This window comes from Amblyraja radiata, chromosome 15 (genome assembly GCF_010909765.2).
Source record: "Amblyraja radiata isolate CabotCenter1 chromosome 15, sAmbRad1.1.pri, whole genome shotgun sequence".
NCBI lineage: Eukaryota > Metazoa > Chordata > Chondrichthyes > Rajiformes > Rajidae > Amblyraja > Amblyraja radiata.
The window spans coordinates 27,999,025-28,017,420 of NC_045970.1; the positions used below are offsets into that span (position 1 = coordinate 27,999,025).

General features: G+C 42.5%; 1 protein-coding gene across 6 annotated transcripts in view; it reads right to left on the reverse strand.

Annotated features, from left to right (window-relative positions):
* The window catches only part of ablim1 (actin binding LIM protein 1), a 250,952-nt gene that overhangs the window by 101,963 nt on the left and 130,593 nt on the right, over positions 1 to 18,396 (reverse strand). For all 6 annotated transcript variants that reach the window (XM_033033929.1, XM_033033930.1, XM_033033933.1 and 3 more), the window contains exons 5-6: positions 2,657 to 2,783; positions 1,010 to 1,103 (exon numbers count right to left, since the gene is read on the reverse strand). In XM_033033929.1, coding sequence (XP_032889820.1) covers positions 1,010 to 1,103; positions 2,657 to 2,783 — 221 coding nt within the window. The remainder of the gene's footprint in view (positions 1 to 1,009; positions 1,104 to 2,656; positions 2,784 to 18,396) is intronic.

An 18,396-nucleotide genomic window follows, 5' to 3' on the forward strand; every position in this document is an offset into this window, starting at 1 on the left:
GGAAGATGTGGCGAGTGGTGGGGTCACGTTGGAGGTGGCGAAACTGACGGAGGATTACTTGTTGTATGTGACGGCTGGTGGGGTGAAAGGTGAGGACTATGGGGACTCTGCCCTTGTTGCGAGTGCGGGGATGGGGAGAGAGAGAGCAGTGTTGCGGGGTATGGAAGAGACCCTGGTGCGAGCCTCATCTATGGTGGAGGAGGGGAACCCCCGTTCCCTGAAGAATGAGGACATTTCAGATGCCCTGGTGTGGAACGCCTCATCCTGGGAGCAGATGCGGCGTAGATGGAGGAATTGGGAGTAGGGGATGGAGTCTTTACAGGAAGCAGGGTGGGAAGAAGTGTAGTCCAGATAGCCATGGGAGTCAGTGGGTTTATAGTGGTGTGCTGTGGTGCTGGTTTACAAAATAAACCATAAAGTGCTGGAGTAACTCAGCAGGTCAGGCAGCATCCCTGGGGAACATGGATAGATGACATAATTAGTCTAGTCTAGTCAGACAACACTAATCTGAAGAAGGGTCCCGACCCGAAACATCACCTATCCATGTTCTCTAGGGATGCTCTGACCCACTGAGTTACTCCAGCAATTTGTGTCTGACTGGTTGCATCAAGGACAAAGGAGAGTGCAGTAAGTGTGGACATTGCCCAGGCCATCATGAGTACTGATCTCCCCACCGTAGAAGGGATCGACAGGGAGCATTGTTTCAAGAAAGCAGGTAATACCAAAGATCCCCTTCACCCTAGCCATGCTCTCTTCTCGCTGCTACCATCGCCGAGATGCGACAGGAGTCTGAGAACCGTTACCTCCAGGTTCAAGAATAGCACTTCTGATCGGAATTTACAGGTTAGAAATTGCTGAGCAGAGTTAAAAAAAACATATAGAACAAAGTAACTAGTATAGAATATGTAATTTGACTTCAGTTGGTTGCAATTTATGTGAGGAACATACCTTCCCTGTATTACCCCGAATATTGACACAATCCATTAACAAGCAGCTGTTGTTCACATACCTCCAGAACCTTTCCTGTGATGAATTTGTCACATTCTTCACATTTCACACCAAAGAGTGTCTGATAATCCTTTTCACAATAAGGAGCACCATCTCTGTCAGACATTTGTGGATAGAAGGAAGAAAGGAAAAATAAGAGCAACATATCCAGGAAATAAAATTATAAATATTACCAAAACTGGAAGCAAAACTCACACATTTAAACCACAAATAAATTAGAAACAAAAGATTACCACAGGTATTTCAGAGATGAGATTATCTCAGTGGGATATATGCTCAATATACAATATTTAGGTTGATTTTTATAACCTAAAGCCAACATCCAATTAATTTTACTGAACATACAGAGTCAGAGTCATATAGCATGGAAATAGACCCTTCAGCCCACGTCAACCAACATGCCCCATCTACATCAGTCCCACCTGTCTGCCTTTGGCCCATATCCTTCTAAACCTATCCTGTCCATGTCCCTGTCCAAATGTCTTTTAAATGTCGTGATAGTTCCTTCCTCAACTACCTCCTCTGACAGCTCGTTCCATATACCCACCATCCTTTGTGTAAGAAAAGTCGCCCCTCAGGTTCCTATTCAATCTTTCTCCTCTCACCTTAAACTGATGTGCTCTGGTTCTTGATTCCCCTACTCTGGTTAAAAGAGGCATTTACGCCATCTAATCCTCTCACGATCTTTTACACCATATCTTACAAACTAATCAATTACATGTACCTCTTCAAACGTCATTGCAATATAAATATGAAAAAGTCCACCATATTCCCACTGTCCCAATACTAACCCGACTGCACATCAAATGATTTCAAGATTTCTGCCTCAACTCTGCCACCCAGAGTCCACTTTAGGTACTGACTGCTGCACATTATGAATAACTGATAAAATTACTTTTGAGACATTCAAGAAAAGGGTTTCAGGTAATCTCAAAAACAGCACCTTGTTTCTTGACTAAGAACATTACAGATATCCAGGATCATAATGAAGTCAGTAATGTCAGAGCCCTGTCCCACTTAGGAAACCTGAACGGAAACCTCTGGAGACTTTGTGCCCCGCCCAAGGTTTCCGTATGGTTCCCGGAGGTTGCAGGTAGTTGCCAGAGGTTGCAGGTAGTGGAAGCAGGTAGGGAGACTGACAAAAAACTTCGGGAACCGCACGGAAACCTTGGGTGGGGCGCAAAGTCTCCAGAGGTTTCCGTTCAGGTTTCCTAAGTGGGACAGGGGCATTACTCTAATTTATAGCACAGCAGACCAATCTTTGGTTCTTTATTTGTCCAACTGCTATCCTCTTTAACCTTGTACCACAAAATCTTAATTGTGTTCTCTCCATCTTAATATTTAGCTTCAAACGTTTCCCAAGATGTGAATAAAGATCATTGCGTGAGACATTAACTGTTTCACTCTCAGTTGCTGACAGGTTTACACAGGAATTTTTCCAGCAATTTGTTTTCGTTTCAGATTTTCAGCAATCGCATTTTGCTTTTATAATTCACAGTGTTAATTTCCAACATGACATTCCTAACACCAGTTCCCTTTCAAAATCCAATTAATTCCAGCGTGATACTGCATCAAACTTCAAAATGGAAAGAAGATAGCTCAGCAATGGATTCTGTGTATCTTAAGGTAGAGAAGAATCTGTACTTACTTGCTGATGTACTCTCCAGTGAGAACATTCTCACAAGATTTGCACTTGAAACACCCCAGGTGCCACTGTTGCTCCAGAGCCAGTAACGCCTGTCCATTTTTAATATCCCTGCCACAGCCCGCACAGTCTGGAAAGAGTAAAAGGACCCATGTAAGACATTTTAAACAGGCAAATCAGATCTTTATGTTAACAACAGCAAAATACCACACATACTGGAAATCAAAAGGGAAAAGAGAAAATGTGGGAAAAAACTATTCAGGAAGAAACTGTTGACTTTGAGTCAGTGACTTTTCAACAGTTTAGATAAAAGCAAAAGCACAAAGTAACCGTAATTCCACAATTTATTTGCATTTGCGATAACTAACCTCTGGGGATACATTATCCATACATAACAAATGTTTACACCAGGCATTTTGATTGTTTGAATCTTACTCACATTATGACTGAAGATCATCAAGTAGAAACAAGGAGGTGCTGATGCTAGTTTACAAAAATGGACACAAAGTGCTGGAGTAACACAGCAGGCCGGGCAGCATACCTGGTGAACATGGATAGGTGACGGGACACTTTGGGTCGGGAGCCTTCTACAGACTTAAATGAACTCGATGACCTTCACATTTGTGAAGATCATAAACCTAAACTAAAACAATAACTTGTTTAAGAAGGAACTGCAGATGCTGGAAAATCTAAGGTAGACAAACATGCTGGAGAAACTCAGCGGGTGCAGCAGCATCTATGGAGCGAAGGAAATAGGGCAACGTTTTTGGCCGAAACCCTTCTTCAGACTCAATAACTGCCTATTCAAAACAATAACTGCCTATTTTTCTTCGATGTTAAGTATTTAACTGCATCATAACATTCTCAGCTGCCACTTTATTTTAACTCATTTGAATCCAGGCACTTGATTTTGTTGGCAGGTTTGAGTTGAGTTTATCCCTACATATGATCTTGTCTTTATTTGGATCAGCTGGCATCCAAAAAAAACCCAAGAAATACTCTGAAACAAAGTTGTTTTTTTAAAAAATGATTTTCTTTCTATATCTCTGCTGCCGTGTATGGTAGAACAGGCCTGCTCACAGATGGGCTGTCTCACAGCTTCAATGACTTGGTTTCAATCACAACCTACCATGCTATCTGTCTGGAGTTTGAACGTTCTCCCTGGATTTCCAAAGAGAGGATACCTCACATATCCCAAAGACAAGCAGGTCGGTAATTTAATTTTGCGGCATAACTGCCCATAATTCTGGTATAATTGTTCTTAATGTGTGGTAAGAAGGTATTTGAGAGGGGGATATCAATAAGCATATGGGGAGAATAGAATGTGATCAGTGTGGAATTAGTGAAAAATTCATGCTAGTTGGTCAGTGCAGACTTTGTTGACCTATTCATGCTGCTTAACAATGACACAATTGACTTCTTCTAGAATAAGAAGCAAATTCAACATGCAAAAGATTGTGATATATGCAATGTAATGGCAACTTCATTGGTGAATTGGAGTTTATATTTAGTTGTGATATAATTTTCCAGACTTTGATGACACCTGTTCAGCTTTAAATGTTTCCTCCTTTGGTTGCACTCAATTACAATACACTGATCTTTATTTTACTGTGCATGCAAAATAGCTTCCAGAAGCAGAAAGCAGACAAAAGTGGATGTTGAATCCAAGGAGGAAAAATCAGGAGTCGTAATGAATTAACACTACAATTTAATGCTTTCTTTTGCATGATTTCCCTGGCAAGAATCTTTTAATTTAGCTAATTTAATACTGGTTCTAATTTCTTCAAAGGAGGCGAGTTGTCTTTGTCTGCTTCTTTGTTTCAGTTACACAACATTTTTTGCTCAAGGAACTATAATCAGTGAATTATTAGGTTTGTGTTTTTTCCACTTTAAACTCTTCAATGAGCAGAGCACTTTTTTTTGAAGAGACATAAATGTCTCATTGCTAACAAAACGTAGCATTTACCAAGAAACACAAAGTAATGTGCTGGCCATTATCAATACATAACTGGAACTCTGATCTTTTGCTCTTCCGGTTTGCGTGTTTTTTTTAACTGCGCAAAAACGGTACGCGATAACGCTACGATTTCTCGCCAGATAACTCATTGTTCTCCTGTGCTGCGAGTGCAACAAGTTTCTTTCCGATCGATGGTATATCGTAAAATGTATTAAGGTTTAAAAATCGTAAAAACTGCGCATGCGCAGATTCCTGTCAGTCGCCAGCACGCAGATTGGTCTCCTCTCCTGTCACTCACAAAGGGGAGTCACCGGGACAGCGGGCACGGCCCCACTGATGGACCACGCCCGCCCCGCCAGTTGGCCGGAAGCGGCCAGAAGGGACGACCACAGCCGCCGCGGCTCGCGGCCCGGCTTCCCCGCAACCACATCCGCCGCGGCCCCGCAGCCACAGCTACGGAATGCAAGGAGGGAAAGGAGCAGCAACCTCGAGATCCTGGGGGGGTGAGGAGGGAGGGTGGTGGGGATAGAGGGAGAGGAGGGGGAAGGGAGGGAGGGGGGGAGAGGAGGTAGAGTGGGGGAAGAAAGCGTATTAGAGGGAGAGGAGGGGGGAGATAGGGAGTGGGAAATACCTAGGAAGGTGAGGAGGGAGGGATTGAGGAGGAGGAGGGGGTAAGGAGGGAGAGTGGGGGAGGAGGGGGAATAGTGGGAGAGGAGTGGGGAATAGAGGGAGGAGGGCAGTGGGGGAGGTGAGCAGCGATAGACTGGGACCCAACCTGTCCCACTTAGTCTCATTATATCTAGATCCAGGTTTAGTTTACGTTTAGTTTAATTTAGTTTAGTTTAGAGATACAGCGTGGAAACTGGCCTTTCGGCCATCCAAGTCCACGTCGGCCAGCGATCCCCGTACACTGGCACGAACGTACGCACTAGGGACCATTTTGTACAATTTTACTGAAGCCAATTAACCTACAAACCTGTACATCTTTGGAATGTGGGAGGAAACTGGACCACCCAGAGAAAACCCACACAGGTAACGGGAAGAACATATAAACTCCATTCAGACAGCACCTGAAGTCAGGATCAAACTCTGTTCTCCGGTGATGTAAGGCAGCAACTCTACCGCTGCGCCACCGTGCCGCCTATTTAATAAGGTTATTTAATGCATATACACCAGGCTGGACCTTACTGTGGCTCCAAACAACATTTCACTGTGACTCTGAATATCCAAGTCATATGAGCTCAGGAGAAATCATGAGTAGTGATGAACAAACACTACAATTTATTGCACCTTATCTATTGCCCTCATGATCTTTTTTCCTCTTTAAAATCACCCCTCATCCTCCTACACTCCAAGGAATAAAGTCCATGCATGCCCAGCCTTTCCCTATAGCTCAGGCTCTCAAGTCCTGGCAACATCCTTGTAAATCTTCTCTGCACTCTTTCCAGGTTAACAACATCCTATCCACGGAAGGGTGACTGAAACTGAACTCAATACTTCAAACCGACGTCTTATACTATTACAACATAACTTCCCAATTTCTACACTTAATACACTGATTGATGAAAGCCAATGTACTGAATGCCTTCTTGACCACCCTATCTACCTGTGAAACCACTTTCAAGGAACTATGTACCTGCACACCAAGATCCCTCTGCTCTACAATACTCCCCAAGACCCTGCCATTCACTCCGAAGATCCCGACTCGGTTTGACTTCACAAAATGCAACGCCTTGCACTGTTCACTGTTTTCCCACTTTCACATCCACTTATTTCACGCTGGGGATGGAGGGGGGGGGGTCAATTAACCAATAAACCCACACATATGTTGGAGGAAACCAGACCACCCGAGGAAACCCACGAGGTACTGACTCTGAAGACAAGGAACCTCTGGCCAAACTGCATCCTGCAACTTTCACTATATTAAAAAAACTCAGATTTCCATATAAAACCCATTTTCAATGCATTAATTCTGGTATCCGAGGGAGTTTTTAATTTGCAGCCAAAAGTCTCTTCACAATAAACAGGCTCTGAGAATTGAACACTTGGTGGCAGTCACGAGTTACAGGACATGACAATGTGAGGTGGGATCACTAAATGTTGCCAACATCTTTTCTCAGCAGCTTCTCCAGAGATGCTGCCTCTTCTTTTTCTTCTTCTTCTTTCGTGTCCTTATGCTCTATTGCGGCTCGCCACTGCTGTACACATCGTTGCGCTATTGGAGTGTTAGGTGGAAAGTCTGCAGTAGTACATGGATTATCCAGCAATGGGCATTGCAGTAGGTGTTGCATTGTCTGGGTCTGTGTGCCACAGTCACAGGTTGTTGTACCCTCGATGTAGCCCTATTTGTGCATTGTCACCCTTGACCGCCCGACCCCGGTTCACAGTCGGTTGAGACATCTCCAGTTCAGCCAGTGTTGATCAGCACCAAGTGGTAAGCACTCTGCTGCTGGTATGTGCCCGTCTTGGTGGAAATAGGGACAGTGGCTAGTCTGTTCTTCCACACCTGGAGGCGAGCTTCAGTTGGTGTTGTTTCCAATGGGGTGGCACTGGTTAGGAAGCTCTTATGGGATTTTAACCGCCTAGGAGGGGGCACATGGTTGTGTAATGGGTGTCTATTGTCTGTCAGTTGTTTCAGATGCTCTGTCCTACTTGCGACTGCTCTCCTGATGTCTGGGGGAGTGATGCCAGCCAGTAGGTAGACGTTGTTTATGTATGTAGATCGGAGCCACCCAGTGATTCTACGGCAACTGCCATTCAAGGATGAGTTGATCTTCTTTGCATATGTAGATCTCTCCCAAGCAGGGCAGGTGTGTTCTGAAGCAGAGAAGCAGAGGGCTGAGGCTGTAGTATGTACTGTTGTTGGGTTGGCACCCCATTTGGTGGTGGTGAGTTTGTTCCATATGCTGTTGCGGGTGCCCACCTTTGCTTTAGTTTTTTCCCCACATGTGCATTGAATGTTAAGCAGCGGTCGAGTGTGACTCCAAAGTAGACTGGGTTTGGGCAATGTGTTAGTGGGAGTCCAGACCATGTGACATAGTTGATGGTTAGCCTCTTGGTCCTTCAGGTGGAATGCACAGACCTGTTTTCAATGGGTTGGCACGCAGCTGGTTTTCCTCATAGTATGAAGATAAACGGGTGAGTGCCTCAGTCATTGTTGTCTCAACATCTTGGATCTGTGTACCCTGTGCTGCCTGAACCCCTGAGATATGGTAAAGAATTTACAGAATATGGGAAGATGAGAACCAGTGCATCGACTATCTCCAAGACCACCTGTTTCAAAAACTGCAGTTAACATTACATTAAAGAACACAAAGTGCTGGAGTAATTCAGCTGATCAGGCAACGACTCTGGAGAACATGGGTAGGTAACATCTTGGGTCAGAATCCATCTTCAGATGCTGCCTGATTTGCCGAGTTACTCCAGCACTTTGTGGCCTTTTGTGTATTAATCAGCATTTCCAGTTCCTGATTTCTAACAATACATTAACTCTGCTAACCTCTTTTAACAAATCTATAGAAGCTCCCACAATCTGGTTTGCGATTGCCTACTCTTGAACACTATTTGGCCTTGCCTGTATCGATGCCTTGCTCTCCTTGGCCATTGAAATTCTGAAATGGTCCTAGTGCTCAGAATTTCTGCTTATGTTGGCAACATTGTAAGCCTTTTCCTTTGATTCAATGCTATCTTTATCTCAACAACTGCAGCTGGATCACTTCCTGCTGGTTTTGCAGCCTGATAAAAAGGAATATATATGACTTTTCATTATTATGCTTTTAGATCTGGCACTGGCTTGGAAACCCTACTGATTCCAATGGAGATTGCAAGACAAAGAATCAAGAGGCAAAAGGGAAGACAATTTGCTTTTGTTAGAAAAATGTTTTGGTTTAGTTTAATGCTACTAAATATTTGTTAGCATGGTATATTTAGTTAGATTCACCTTTTATATTTAAAAATAATTACATTTTTTCAATTTATGAAGTTATTCAATAATATTAATAATAACTTGAAGATCTCCGAATGTCTCCTGAAAGCCACATCTTGCTGATGGACTTGGGGATTCGAAATCCCAGTGAGCGAAGCCCTCCACAGGCAGGTAAAGTTTAGTTTATAGAAACAGATGAAAAGAAGCTCTTTGACTATCAATCATCCACTCGCACTAGTTACGATGTTATTCCACTGACTCATTCATACACTCGGCAGAGTGGTGCAGCGGTAAGGTTGCTGCCTTGCGGCACCAGAAACCCGGGTTTGATTCTGACTGAGGGTGCTGATTAGAAGAGAGGTGCAGGATAGAACTGTTGTATGGGGTGATTGTTGGTCAGCCCGGACTCAGTGGACCGAAGGGCCTGTTCCATGCTGCATCTCCAAACAAAAAAAAAAATCACTTAAGCCTGCCTATCCTAAACCCGAATCTTAAATATACATCGTAACACCATAAAGGTTACGCCAGAAACTCTTCACTCCATTTACCAGCATTGGTTCTCTAACCCAGCTTTATGTTTAATCTTAACCCCTGGTGCTTTCCACCAAACGAACTTGCATCTTAAAGATTTATACTGTTTTTAAAAAAATGTTCCAGTATCTTTAATATCAATCCTAGAATTGTGTTCTTCTTTTGCTGATTTATTGCCCATTTCATGCTTCACCGAACAGCATTTAGTTCAACTGAGCATCTCTTTCAAGTCTACTGTTAATCTCTATGTTTGAGAGTCTTGTGTTCTCCAGTCAGGGCCAAAGCATCTCAACTTTGATCATCTTCCGTACGCTCAACAATCTTAAATGTTTTCTTATATTACACTTTGTTTGGAAAGTTGATTTGTCACCCTTGCAGAGTACAATTGACAGCAAGCTTTATGATTCCTTTGCAAATATTTTAGTTCATAGCTTATGGCTATGCTCCAATAGTCCATTCCCAGCGAGGTTAAATGAAATGCAGAGTACTGGCGCTCATTCTGCGGGGGAAGTGCTGAACCTCCTGCTGCCTACTACTTGAATTCTCCATCCCATTGCTACTCAGACTCCTCTGCCTGCGGCTTCTTGCACAGTTTTAATGATGCCCAGCAAAGCAACACTGCATCGTCCATCTGGGCACGTTGAAGACTTATTTGCTCAATTGGAGGTAACCAACTCTCTTCACTTGTATCAGAACTGGGCAGTTCTGTTCTAAGTTGTCCACGGAAAACATTAACAATTTAGTTTAGTTTATTATCACGTGTAACGAGGTACAGTGAAAAGCCTTTGTAGCATGCTAACCAGTCAGCGAAGACGCTGTACATGATTTCAATCAAGCCATCCATAGTGTACAGATATGATGAAGGGAATAATGTTTAATGCAAGATAAAGTCCAGTAAAGTTCGATGAAAGAGTTTTCCCACCCTCTGCAGATACTGCTTGATTTAAGCATTTCCTACACTGCTGAATAATGTTTCATATCTTTTATGTGTTCCCTTGTTACTTTACTGTCTCTCTAACTACGCTCCATAACCTTTCAAGTAAATGGCTTTATTATCAACTTATAACTATGGAAACTTCAGTATCACCTTTTCACAGAGAATCATTTTGTCCTCTCAATCCCTCCTCCATCCTCTTGGCATTTTAATCTGACAGAGGGTACTTGACCCAATATATTAACAGATTCCTTTTCCAGAGATGCTGCCTGACTATCTGAGTGTTTCCAGCCTTTCAAGTTTAAACACGTTGCCTTTTTAGATTCAGGTTTATTATTGTCAAATGCACCAAGGTATTGAGAAAAGCATTGTTTTACATGCTTTCCAAACAGATCAGATATACCCAAATATAAATACAATCGTCAAATACAATAGATAGAGCAAAAGGGAAGATAGAATGTAAAAATATAATTGTCGGCATCAGTTTCATAGACAAAGTCCAATGTCTTCAATGGGGTAGAAATGAATTGCATAGTACCCTAGCCCATGGAAGGACCAGTCTGTAGCCTGATAACAGTGGAAGAAGCTATTCCTGTATCTGGTGATGTGTGCTTTCAAGATTCCATATCTTCTGCCAGTTGGGAACAGTGAGAAGGAGGAATGAACTGGGTGGGACCGGTCTTTCATTATGTTAGCAGCTTTTCCTAGGCAGCTTGAAGTTCAGATGGAGTCTATCGTGGGAAGTCCAGTCTGTGTGATAGACTGGGCTACATCTACCCCTCTCTGCAATATCTTGTGGTCTTTGGCAGAGCTGTTCCCAAACTAAGCTGTGATGCAACCCAGCAGTATGCTTTCTATGGTGCATCTGTAGAAGTTTGTAAGAATCACTGGAAACATGCCGAATTTCATCAGTCTCCTCAAGAAGTAGAGGCATTGGTGTGCTATTCTGGCTTTCGTATTAACATAGTTAGTCCATGCACATCATTGGCCATATTAATGCCATTCATTACCTTCCTTCCCACAGGATTCCACATCTGGCCTAACCTGGCACAGGATCTGACAGCAGACTTTGAAAAATAATTTTTGGTGTAGCTTCGCGAGAGTGCAACATGTGTATAGTGGAAGCATGCATTTGGGAATGGCTACTGAAGCTTTGCCAGGAAAGGAAGTGGTCGGGGGCCCTGTTCAATGAAGAACTGAAGGTCCTCAAACTAACCTGATTTTGCATTATTTACCAGCGAGTTTAATGTTTTGAATTAAGTGAGGTTGCTTGATTTTATTTAATAGCTTAATAATTTCATTCTAAAATAGTTGGAATGTTTCTGGAGATTCAGTTGCTGGCAAAAACCTCCAGAGGAGTTTTGTGGGCAAGTTATTTCCTGGCCGGCTAACTTTGTTCACTTATGCTGTTCCACAACTTGACGCCAGCCAGGGACTAGGCACTTGAATTCTTTAGGCCACCAAACATACACTCCTCGTCAGATTGAGAATGTTTGGGGGAAAACAACAATTCTAAATTGAGCCAAGAGAGCCAAGACAATGATTTACAGGGATCTTGTGTCATATTGTTTCTTTTATACTGTGTAGCCTAAATTATAAAACAAAACAAATCAGAGATGTTGAGTTCTAGATCAATTCTACAGCTGCGTATCAACTCCCTCAAGTTACCCTCCTCCTTGGGCCTATCATTCCATGAACTTGCTCCTCGCTTTGTTCAGTCCTCTTTGATGCAAAATCTCTTTAAAGTCAGTGTTGAATGAGTGATTTATTTTATAGATCACAAACAAAGATTCCCGCTGTCAGGTTTAGATTGTATCATGCAACAACTTGTTCATCTGCCCCATGGTGTTTGGGGGAAATCATCAAACAGCATTTACACTCGAGCACAGAAAATGGTACAGCTTTGACCTCAAAGAGAATGTTAAGATTTGTTGGAGAGAAAAAAGCAAGAGAAAGAACAAAAATGGAAAGGAGAGGATGAGAAAGTGAGAATAAAAAGGAAAGAGGGAGAGAGAACAGAAAAGGAGAGATAGGGAGAGGGAGAAAAACAGAGAAAAGGAAAGAGAGAAAAAAGGAAAGATGAAAAGAGAGAACGATAGAGGAAGAGAGAGAAGGAAAGAAAGAGGAGGAAAGAGAAGGCAAGCAAGAGAGAAGAGAAGGAGAACAGGAAAGAGGGGGAAAGAAAGAGAGAGGAGAGAAGAGAAAGAAGTGTCATGCATGGGTAGGTTTTTTGGTGCTGATATTTAATAAGATACAGGAAGTTACAAGTAATATTCCATTAATCGGGCACACTTATGACTTTGGTCTTGCCGCAGTGGATGATTATCCAGATGACTGAACACACTTCTAATTAATATACCTTTTTCAACGAAAGTTGTAACATCACAGCACAATACATTTTTCCCGTGAACACACACGCTTTAAGGGAGAGCAGGAACTGGGACCCGAGCATGTCAGTAGGATCAGTACCTGGTGAATCAGACATCAGAACCAAGTCTCACTGAAGCCACAAAATGATTTATTGAAAGCTGTCAACATCCAACCAACAGCAGCAGCAGTTACAATGCATTGAAGGTTTAGTTTAGATTAGAGATTAAAAAAAGGAACCAGACACTTCAGCCCATCAATTCCATACTGACCATCAACCACCTGCTCACACATTCCACATGACCTCACTTTTTGTCAACTCCCTACACACGAGGGGCAATTTTATAGAGCTCAATTAACCAAACAAAGAGCACGTCTTTGGAATGTGGACAAAACCGGAGCAGCTGGAGGAAACCCATGCCATCCCAGGGAGAACATGCAAACTCCACACAGACAGCGCCCATTCGAAATTGTACCCGAGTCTCTGATGCTGTGGGTACATATATTCACTCAGTTCTTCCCCTAAACCAATGTCTTAAACCCATTCACGACATTAATTCATCACGTAAAATCATAAACATATTTACATAAGGAGTTGGCTAATTCAGAGATTCAAGTACACAGTATTAAATATTGTCAAACATTAATTTTTACTCTATGCAACTCCAAAACTCTTCACTCATGAGCTTTAAGTATTCATTCCATGAACCAGTAATTCCAATGGATTAATTCTGAAGGCAGGGATTTACACACTCCTGACCATAAAGTTATCCACTTCACTTGTTGTTTTAATATAATTGTCTCCACCATTATAAATATATTGTATTATATTTTTCATAAACTCTACATTAAGTTTATTGCAGCCATTCAAACAATTGCAGTAGCAACTTAGCGTTACCTTGAACTCAATTTAAAAGTTCTACTGCTTCTAAGTCACCGCAGCTTAGTGCCTCTGCTTTCACATGCTCCTGCGGCCTGACTTCCATTCTGACTCCCCACAGACAACAGACCTTTCCAGGCTCTCAAAGTCACTTCCTCTGATGTTCCCTCTCTGGATGGTCGCCAACTTTCGCAATTACGCCAAAATAGTTTTCAACCTCTCTTTTTGAGATTTGGCTCCACTGCATTTGGATGAAGCCAATCCATCCATGCCTTCCATGTGACATCATCCCTTGAGATCAATCTGCACTCCGACCATTCAGTAACCACAAAACAACCGACCCAGAGTTCCTCCCCAAAACATATGCAGCCTTAGAGTGTGGAAGAGGAAGTTGGCCAGCAGTGTGAAGACAAAAGAATCTGTAGATGCTTGCGTCAGAAACAAAGAGAAACAGAATACCAGAAGAACTCAATAGCTTCAGCACTACCTGTGGAGACATAAAAGGACAACTCGCGACCTTTTGAATTGGGACCCTGCAGTAGGACTGAAAGGGAAGCGAAAAGATAGATGGTACAGAGCAGCACAAGCAAGGGGTGGGACAGAAGCTGGTATATAATAGGTGGAATCAGAAGTGTAGAGGATGTTGGCCAGATAGAACCAGGTGGGGGAGTGTGGGTGGTGGGGGGCAAAATGAACAAAGGGTGAAGAAAACTAAGTGGACAGATGTGGGAGAAGATTATCTGAAATTGGAAAATTCATTGTTCATATAGCCTAATGGCATCATGCCTTTTTCTCCTTGGAACCTCTGGCCCATGTCCAAAGTGAAGACGAAGTATTTGTAATAGTATTGAGAAGTTTGTGTGAAATAGTATTCATAAGTATCAAAGTTCATGCATCAAGAACAGACAGATACCTTGTGGTGGAAGAAACACATTGCACCACAAGCTACCTACTCACCCAGTCAGTCACCACCCATCTACATGTGGTTCCCATATTGCCCTATTTAGTCACCTCAAGAGCACACAGAGTACAAATAGAAGTTACCCTCTCCCCCAAGTATGCCCAGAGAAGAGTATTTGCAGCATCCGCTAAACAATGTGTAAATGAGGACTACTTGTTATTCAAAGATGGAAGAAATAAAGAGTTAACCACCAGAATTTGATTTTTAGAGCATTTTAAAGTAACCAAGAACTAATGGATTTTAAATAGTTAGAAAAGAGGTTGGGCATTTCCACAAATTGTCAGGAACAACTAATTGTTCAAACTCTGCTACAGGAACACCATGTCCATGCAAACCTAGCCTCCTTTGTTTCTTTGTAATATGCCACCTTCCCAGTAAGAAGAACATTTTAATCAGGAAAATTTAATTCCAATATGTGTTCTCCCACTCCTTTCCCCCCCCCCCCCTCCCCAACACAATAAATGTTGCATGTTAGGTGCTGTTCCTGAGATCTCTTAAACAATTAGCAGTTCTCATAAGCAATGGCTGCCTCGCCAACAGTCTGTCTGTCCCCTCCTTCTTTGTGTTTAAATAGTATGTGTTAAATGTATGTTTTTAGTGTTCTTTAGCTTGTTTCATGTGGGGGGTGGGGTGGGGGGGGGGGGGACTTTTTCTAACTTACCTCGACAGAGATGCGATTTTTTTCCGTATGGTATCTCAGTCTGCACTGTGGCCTAACATCGAAGAATTGGCATCCTTTTGGTGGAAATCGACCGGGAGCTCCACCGCGGGGAGCCAGTGGAGTTACCATCGCGGAGCTTGCGATCCCTTTGCCAGAGATCGACCTCCACTTGACCAGGTCCCAGGTCTTTATCTACCTTAATGTGCTCCTAAGAGTAAGCTAGTAGTTCATCTTCTGTAATGTTAACTCTTTTCGAGACACATTCATTTAACACCTCACCCATCTCCTGTGACTCCATATATAGGCAACCTCATTGATGGTTAAGTGGCTTTATTCTCTCCCCAATGTTTTGCCCTTGATATAGTTGTAGAATCTCTTTAGATTCTCCTTGACCCTTTTCTCTCCCCCGAATTCCCTCTTAAGTGTAGTCCTACATCCCCAATGCTCCTCAAGGTATTCATTCGCACTACCTCAGCTGCCAACACCTGACATATGCCTCCTTTTTCTCGACCGTTCTTGTTATCAAGGGTTCCCTACTCCTGCTGGCCTTGCCTTTCACTCTAACAGAAACATACTGGCTCTCAACTCTCACTATCACATATAAAAGCTTCTCACTTACCAAACATCCCTTTACCTGCAAACATCTCCACCAATCAACATGAAAATTCCTGACTAATGCCATTAAAATGGTCATCCCAATTTGGAACTTGAACTTCCGAGCCAGTCCCATCCTTTTTCATAATTAATTAAAAACTAGCAAAACTAGTCTCAAAGTCCTCCCTCACTAATACTTCAATTACCTGCCCTGCCTTGTTTCCCAAGTGGAGGTTGAGCTTTGTTGGAGCATCGATATATTGATTGAGAACAATTTCCTGAACACACTTAAATCCCACCCAATCTGTCTTCTTCAGGAGGCCTTATTATTCTTCCTGGTATAGGGACTTTGCTTCCTGTTGACCAGGAGTGTTAGCAGGGCTGATCTGAATAGTTTGCTCTCTGATGCTGTCTTAAATGCCCACCTCAGGGACAGATCCACAGCCGAGATGTTTTTCAAAATGGTCCTTCCATTACGTGTTGCCATCGCTGATTAGTTCGCCTCATCCTTGACTGTCAGTGGTCTGGTCCTTGGAAGTCAGGGCTGTGGATCATTTTCACACTGCTGAAAGTGCCAATTCACAACAGTCTATAAGCTATGATGTGTAATCTGGGAATTAACAGGTTGTTCTGAGATAAACTGCCTTTGTGGAGTCGAGAGCTTTGACCATGATCTTGTGGCAAGCGTCTGTGGTCCCTGATGTCATGTGATCAGCTTGATACAGACAAGAGAGATTAGGCCAGTCATTCTCAATAGCCATCAAAGTATGGGTGAAGCGATGATCTTTGAGGTCATTTGCTCAGACGATGAAATAATGTACTAATGTGTGTATTATGAGCGTTGCAGTGATATCTTATGCTTTTGCCTCCGAGAAAGCATGGTGCTTGACCTGACCGGACCATTCTCAAGAGAAAGATCCATTGGAACATGTTGTCCATGTTCTTTCCTTGCCCATCACATCGTGACTGAAGGTTGTGTCCCTTTCCACCCTGGCTTTGAGTCACCTGGAAGGACCATTTTTTAAATCATATTGTGAGATGCAGAGCAAGATTTCTTTAAGGTTAGAATACGAGTCCTTTCTGTCTTCACCTGAACCTTCTAGCATTGAGGCAGATGCATTGATGACTGAAGTGTTCTGGTTCTGTTACAGTGAGTCAAAGGCTCATAAGGTGTTCCTCAATTCCACAGGATGCGTGACTGAGATCACCTGTGGAATTCTTGATGGTGAAGCTCATTCAAATAAGGTATTCCTCCTCCTGTCTGCCTCACTGCCTCTTTCCTCAAAGCTGGTCATCTCAATGCAGCAGCGTCAATGACTGAGAGAGGAAGTAATGTCATGGACGTTGCTGAATGAGATTTATGGAGAGCTAAAGCAGGACCATGATGCCCGCCACAATATTTCAGACTATTATTCTCGGAATCACTTGAGATGACTAACTGCATTTATTGAAGTTATATCCGAAACTCCTTGTCTATTAAGATAACAGGCCAACAAGTATGAAACTTCCCCCCACCTCACCCGCCCCCACCACTCATCTAAAGGTAACAAGTATGCCCTTTATTATTCTTACACATGACAAGCAAAGATCTCCCATCCACAGCTATTAATAAACCGTGAAACAAAAGAATCAAAAGGGCTGATCTTACAGTGTTCAGCACATAGATCAATCTGTATATACATTAAATATTAAATTCCATTAATTATGCATCCATGGACCACAGCTGCTTCCTGTTTATGGTGATTGATCAAACTTCAAACTGATCAAGTGCACGACTGTCTTCAATAAGACATTTAAATTTATACTTGTGGCTTGGTGGTTAAGTTACTGGATCATCTGCCAAAGCTCTGGAACAGCAATCTAGAAACAAGAGCTCAACTGACAGCGGGAGAATATTAATTCAAGTCATTAAATAGTTTAGTTTTGTTTATTGTCACATGTACCAAGGTGCAGCGAAAAGCTTTTGTTGCATACTAACCAGTCAGCAGAAAGATTATACATGATTACAATCGACCCATCCATAGTGCACACATGATAAAGGGAATAATGTTTAGTGCCTCGGACTTCAGATAAAGTCCAATAAATAAACCGTGAATAAAAGATATCTCATGCAATGGTAAGCGGGTAACAATGAATTGCTGTTCAAAATCTTCAGGTTGGCAAATATCATTCAGGGATGGGAATTTAGCATCCTTATGCATTCTGAACTTGGTGAATCTAGACCCACCGATGTGGTTGAGTCTTAACTGCAACTTTAACACAAACCCAGTTATGGATGGACAAGAAAGAAATGTTGGCATTGCCAATGACGTTGCACTAATGATTCAGGCTTTTTATCACCAGTATTAGGTTATGGATTTATTGAGATTTTATATTTTATCTATGTCCATGTTTCCATTAACCCTTACACGTTAGATTTTACAAAAGTCAGAATCATCAATTGTCGCCGTCGGGGGACTTTCTGTGGTGTGTGGCCTTCTGGGTAAGCAGAGGCGCCATTGCCGGCTTGTTTCTGATGTAAACTGTAATGTTTTATTATTAATGTTTAATGTTTTATGTGTCATTCTTAATGGTTACTATATGTCGTGTTGTTACTTGCGGGAGGAGCACCAAGGCAAATTCCTTGTATATGTACATACTTGGCCAATAAACTTATTCATAACGCTCATAACTCGAATGATCGTATAGTGTGGTGAAAATTACTGTCTTAATTGCACTAGGGACTGAGTACAACATTGTTCACTTAAGTGTGCAAGTCAGGGACTGTCTGCACACCATTCAGATGCAGTGCAACTCTGTTGACCGCCTGACCCATTTGATGTGCCACTCTCCAGACTGCTGTCTCCCTTACAGTCAATGAATCAATTCATTTCTACAGCTTGTGCAGGAATGTTAGGCCATCTGCTTGCCGACTAACACCCTGACCCCAGCAG